Here is a 6,000-nt window from a genome sequence, read left to right as displayed (position 1 = left end):
CTGAGATTTTGAGTCTGCAGTATGACCTAGATAACACAGGCTAAGGTTCGCTTTTGCTTTTACTAGCTTTGATTTTAAGTTCCTTGGGCATGGCCTTTCATTCTGTATTTGTAAAGTACCTACCAGCGTGGATCTACCACAATTAGGGCTTCTACATGACATGAAAATGTAGGCACAGAGTTCTGCATCCACCGGGAGAGTGGAATATTGGACCTAGGTTAGAGACAGCTTCAGATGGAGTCAGCTACAGCCTTCCCTGTTAACAGAGACCACGGCGAAGCTCGTATCAGTAAATGCTGCATCCAGGCGGCAGCAGCAAGCGGGACGTTAAAGGAGAGAGCTGTATAGATGTGGGCTCCTGTTGGGGATGGCCTTCAGTGGGTAAAAGTCACTTATAAATAAAAAGTTTAGCAAAACCCTACCAAGTAAAAGGTGTCTAATGAAGTTCTGGCAGCTTCTCTATCTGAAATTATGAGACCTAAGAAGCAAGGAAATTAGCAGAGTTGCTCTGAGATGGTTGGACTAAAATTAATACGGCCAAAAAAAAATAAAAAAGGGGAAAAAAAATCAATATTCTTGCTAATAAGAATCAACGTTTGTCTTACAGGAGACCTGAAGTTTTGCCTTCTGATTCTGAACCAGCCTTTCAACAAAGGTCACTTTCATTGTCTGTGGAGCAAAGGTAATAATAACTTACATACATCTTCATTTGCTTATTTACTTAGCTGCTACCCAGCTAATGCACTTCATGTCTGTTGAATTGCAATGTGGCAATTTCCTCTTAACTAGAGCAACCTTCTGGTGAGGGTGTGAATCGGCAGAATATGTCCCTTGTTGCTGAATGCAGCAAATGAGCTGATTATGCAAATTCTGCATCTCTGCATTGCTTACGTCAGTGGGAACTTTATGGACTGATCTGTGTAAGACCGTAGCTTTTCAGAGGCATCTTAGGAATGATCATTGTTTTGCTGACAAAGTGTAGTAGATCAATGGTGCATTTAAGAGTCTGGAAGCGAGCATTCTTTTAAAGGCCATCAGTGGAATGTGTTAATTTTAATCAAAATAAAATGAACCGTGTAGATATTACGTTGTGAAAGCAGTGGGAATTTGCATGCGTGTCAGAAATATGCAAATGAGATTTCACTACCCCTTTGTTTAATATGCATAGTGCTAATCATTATCTCTGGTATGATAGCTGCAGATTTACTGACGTTTTGTGGAGATATGTAAATCTTTACAAGCTTGGAGCTATTAATTCCTCCGGTGCAGAAATGTAGTCCTTCAGAAGCTTTCTGACAAACCACAGGAACTGTCTCTAACTTGTTACCAGGCTGGGAACCTTGCAGAGAGATTCCTCTTAACTGCCTGGGGCAGATAGAGCTATTTGATTTCACCATAGGCATAAGGGCTGGCAGGGGGTCACTGTACTGTTAAAAGAAATTGGAGTAAGGGATCAAGCGGGCAGGATGTATTCGTAGCACTTAATTCCAGCAAACCTAAATTAGGTGCCTATATAGGCAGAGGAGTGAGAAAAGAAGGGAGAGACTTGCGCAGGATGATTCAAAGCATCTGAATGAGTACTGTACCCCAAACGGGCTCTGTTTCACTTGCAATATCAGCAAGAAGTGGCAGCAAGAAGTGTTCAGTGGTAGAGCTGTCAAGTGTATTTTCTAGATGTGATTCTACATATTTTTTCGTTTAGAAAGATACACTGAAAGACATATTCTGTATTAAGTAATGAAGGGAAGAAGGTAAGTATTTTGATCCTATTTCTTTGTCCTACCTTTCCTGTGTTTTGAGGGTTGAGCTTAAAAAAGAGACAGCAAACCAGACATGCACAGTTACTGAATGGCAGTATTTGGCGTGTTGTAGTTACCTTGCATGTGTTGCTTTTATGCTGTGTTCTGTTAATCAGGCTTTTTTTGTCTGTTCTTCGGAGTTTCAAGTCTTCCTCTTGCAATCAAACCTGTGCAGGGTGACCCTTGAGGCATGGAGTACTTCTTACCGTAACACTAGTGGGCCCTTAACTGTAGTGCTTCAGTGAAGGGTTGGGATAAGAAGCTGAATAAAATGGAGTAGACCACAGACTGTTTTGCTTGAGACTACCTCAATGGGTTCCTGTCCTCTGAGCATAATTGTGTTGAAAGTAATTACTGATGCTCTGAAGAGTTTTTCAAAGAGTCTGTGAGAGTTAGGAGCAGAAGTCCTATTTAAGCTAAGACTTCTGCTGGGAGGTTACTTCCAGAAATAGGTGGATATTTTCTATCTAAGTAAAATGACAGAAGAAGGTGGTGACATAGTGAACCGGAAATGTTTTTCTTCAAAGCATCTCAGCTTCAGTAAACCTCAGTGAATCCAGGACAAGGTTTTGGCAACGCCTGACCGACAATCCTAGTGGACTGCTGTAGGGGTCAGCTATCTTGTGCCTCCTGGATCCTGCTCTGGAAGGACTCTCAGCAGAGAGAGTGTTGCAGGCCTAGAAGAACCTGGGCTTTTGGTATGTGAACTGAAAGAAGTTCTGAAAGAATGAAACATCCTTAGAAACAGTGCTTGATGACCAGCTGTATATGCCTGAGATCTCAAAAAGGAGTGATGAGAAGGAAACAGTGGGGCTGTTGATCCACAGAATATTTGCCAGCTACACAAATTGGGGGAAAAAGGGAGAGAGGAATGCAGAGGGGGGAAAAAAAAAAAGATAGAATATTGACCGACTTCTCTAAGTTACAGCAATCTTGGGTGTTAAACCAAGTACAGAATGCTGAGACGTAAGTGTTATTTTCAAGTAGGTTGTGTCCTATCAAAATAACTTGTTTCATTAGCCCTGTCACTTTAGCATCAAGTAAAAGTGAAGGTGTGATGTGGTATGTCCTGAGTTTAAAAAAAAAAAAAATCACATTGATAAGTGTGGCTATTCTAGGCTAAAATCATCCCAGGTGTAACTCCTTTTGACCTCAAGAAAAAGTTGTTGCAGCTAATTAGCCTTTGTCTTATTCCAGAATTGTATGAAATCTATTTTTACTGACATACTTTGAAAAGAACTATTTCAATCTGTACAAGTTTGTATAAACTTCCTTCCCTGTGCTTTGTGAAGGACACTGAAATCTGATTTCTTCACTTCCAGGGGACAGCTATTACCACTCTTTCCGTACAAGCTGGTTAAGTGACAATAGCGACTACTGTTATTTTAGTCTATTATATCCATTACTGTAGTAAACCAATCTAGAACACGTTACCTTTGTGTTAGGCACAGTCATACAGTATTAGTGCTGTCCTAAAGGCGGGAGGGATGAAATGCTGGAGAAGGGATAGTTTGCAAAAGCAGGATGAAGAATATGGCAGAAAACACTGGTAGTTTACTGAAGGATTTATTGGGTTGGGTATAGCGGGGAGGGGACAAACCAAATGGCAAGAGAAATTGAAGAGCATAGGTCAGTAAAGGGGAATAGGTAAGGGAAAAAGGTCTCACAGCAAGTGAAGCTGATATAAGGAGACTGAATATGGGAAGGTGAGGTGGATGCAGAGGGTTGGGAATAGACTACGAGTAAGCACAAGGCTGGGAACATCAGTCAAGTCTGTCAAAAGTGCTTTGACTGTAGCTGTTAATGCAGCCGTTTTTAGCAGTGGAAGTTGTACTGCTTCCCTTGCAGTCCTTATCCTAATTGTGGAAAATATGTGGAAGAGACAGGGCCCTGCTTTTCTCAGAGCTGCACGTTTTTGGGTCTGGGAGCTTCCTATGAGGAAGACTGGAGGATCCAGTGGGGCATTACCTTAATAACCCTGTCTCACACCCTAAATTCCTGCTTGTATTCAGCGATGTTTCTAACTCCTGTTTTGAATCCTGTTTAACAAAAAATTCAGTAGGGAAAAAATTCAGTTTACATTAGTCTCTAGGGTTAGTTTGCAATGGTTTCAAATGTAAATACAACTTTAACAGAAATGATTGCTTGTTGAAAGTCTGAAGCTGTGTCTACATTAAGTTTGAAAAGTACAGAGGCCCAGCTTTAGTGGCTGAAAACAGAAGGGGCTTTCTGGAGAGTAAATGAAAGTTTCTGAGATTTTGATTCTGCTCTTTAAAATCTCTTTAATCAGAAATTCAATGACTGACTTACCAAGAATTTCCGCAATGTCTAGTGATCACAAGTGCTTCTGTTTTTTTGATGTCTCCCTCGTGAAGTACCAGGAAAGGGGCAGAATTATTGCAGTGCTAAGAAATCATGTCTGTAAAATTGTCTCAAGTTCAGGATCTGAAAATTGTTTCTCGTTTCTGAAAATACTGCCGCTACAAGCTATACTATTCAAATGATCCCGAATTGTCTTCATGTCCTCGCTTGATGGTAGCATGCTAAATGGCTGTGCATTGTAGAGTACTTTCCATTCTTAAATGTTGACAATGACAGCTGTAAAGAGCAAGAAGTTATGCTCTGAAAAATAAGATTATCATTTCAAGAATCAGAGTGAAATGGCAACGTTCTACAGCAATCTGATGAAGTTCCCATCAGTGCTGTATTTCTGGGAGTGGCAGGTTTGTTGTTAAATAGCATCTTCAGATTTGCCTGTGGAGAAAGACATATTGCAACAGTGTTTTGTTCCTTAGGTTCCGTTTAACCTCTGGCTGGGTGCTCTTATATCCATGATAAATGCAGTTGCAGAATTAAAATATTGGTTAGTGCAGCTCTGCTTGGCTGAAGAGGAAGACTATTACACTTGTGCTTTATGGTAAGAAAACATGTCCATGGGTGTTTTTAAATTCTTACAATGGTTGTGGTACATTAGCCGCTGTGCCTTCCTCAAAAGGATTGTGATCTTTTTCTGCAAATAAAGACTTTCTGCAAAAGCTTTTAATCAAACAGAACATGTTGCACTACTTTAAATATTAGCCGTTCATACTACAAAATGTCCTTGGCTGATGTACTAGAATAAACTACCAACATCCTTTTGGAACGGGCTGACTGAATCCTGACTCGTGGGAGGCGTATTTAATGTTGGACAAGCAGATGGGGAGGAGACATCTATGACACTGGGCTGCAAAAATGTCTGTCCTTCAGGAGTACTTCCCTAAATCCTCTCCTTCATGGACCATTCTTTCCAGTGAAGGAATTTGGGGTCTAGCTATACCTCCTTATTATGCTGCCCTACCAGCCACTTCTCCATACGCATAGTATATAGGTATTGTATGACACTTTGTAGATCATGAACATGGAGGAACTCCAGAAAGAGGAATGTTGCTCACCCTAGAGATTGCAGCTCTGTATTTTTGGGGGGTCTGTATACTGAGGTAGGAGGAAGCATAATTCTACAGCAGCAGTGTAATAACTCAGATCCAAACTGTGTTAGAATGTCTTCATGTAAACAGTACTTTCTTATGCTACATCTGTTGTGATTGTTTATCCATAAATCGAGTTTTTCAGGTTACGTCTCTATCAATACCCGTTTTACAACAATCAAAGCGGCTATTGGATTTTAAATAGTGTCTTGAATTTGAGGCAAGTTTCCTGTCAAGGTCAGCCTACTGGTAGGTGAAAATGCTGCTAATGAATGGATTGTTAGCACCTGGAGGTGACTGCGAATTACAAAATGTCTCCTCTTCCTGAGTAGTCAAATAAGGAAAGGTGCTAATTTGTATCATGAATTTCAGAGTCATCTGTCTTTGAACGCCACATGCTCCCATGCATTTTATGTTCCATATGCTTTTGTCTGCACTATAATTGGTGATTGATATTTTGAATGTCTTCTGTTGAGGTCCAAGAGCTGTGTATAAAGGTAAATGAGATACAAATACAAGGGGCGATGCAAAGCTCAGGTAAATGTACTGAGGGGAAGGTAACAGATTAGTTGGAACAGTCTGAATGTCTCAGAGCAGAGAAAAGGTTACGGCAGTTTAATAACAGGAGGGAAATAACCTGTGCCATCCCTGGTGCCATTTTTTCTTCTCCATGATTGATACCTTTTCCTCCATTGTCTTCAGTGGTTGGGCTCACCTACGCTTCTGGAATTATTGGT

The 6,000-nt window shown here is 40.7% G+C and overlaps 1 protein-coding gene across 1 annotated transcript in view; it reads left to right on the top strand.

Annotated features, from left to right (window-relative positions):
- Positions 1-234: 234 nt before the first annotated feature.
- The window catches only part of TPK1 (thiamin pyrophosphokinase 1), a 243,471-nt gene continuing 237,705 nt past the window's right edge, over positions 235-6,000 (top strand). Inside the window, exons 1-2 of the mRNA XM_059819089.1 lie at positions 235-289; positions 608-682. Of these exons, the coding sequence (XP_059675072.1) occupies positions 235-289; positions 608-682 (130 nt within the window). The remainder of the gene's footprint in view (positions 290-607; positions 683-6,000) is intronic.

This window comes from Gavia stellata, chromosome 6, assembly GCF_030936135.1.
Source record: "Gavia stellata isolate bGavSte3 chromosome 6, bGavSte3.hap2, whole genome shotgun sequence".
NCBI classification, from domain to species: Eukaryota; Metazoa; Chordata; class Aves; order Gaviiformes; family Gaviidae; genus Gavia; species Gavia stellata.
This window is presented reverse-complemented; position numbering and strand designations above follow the sequence as displayed.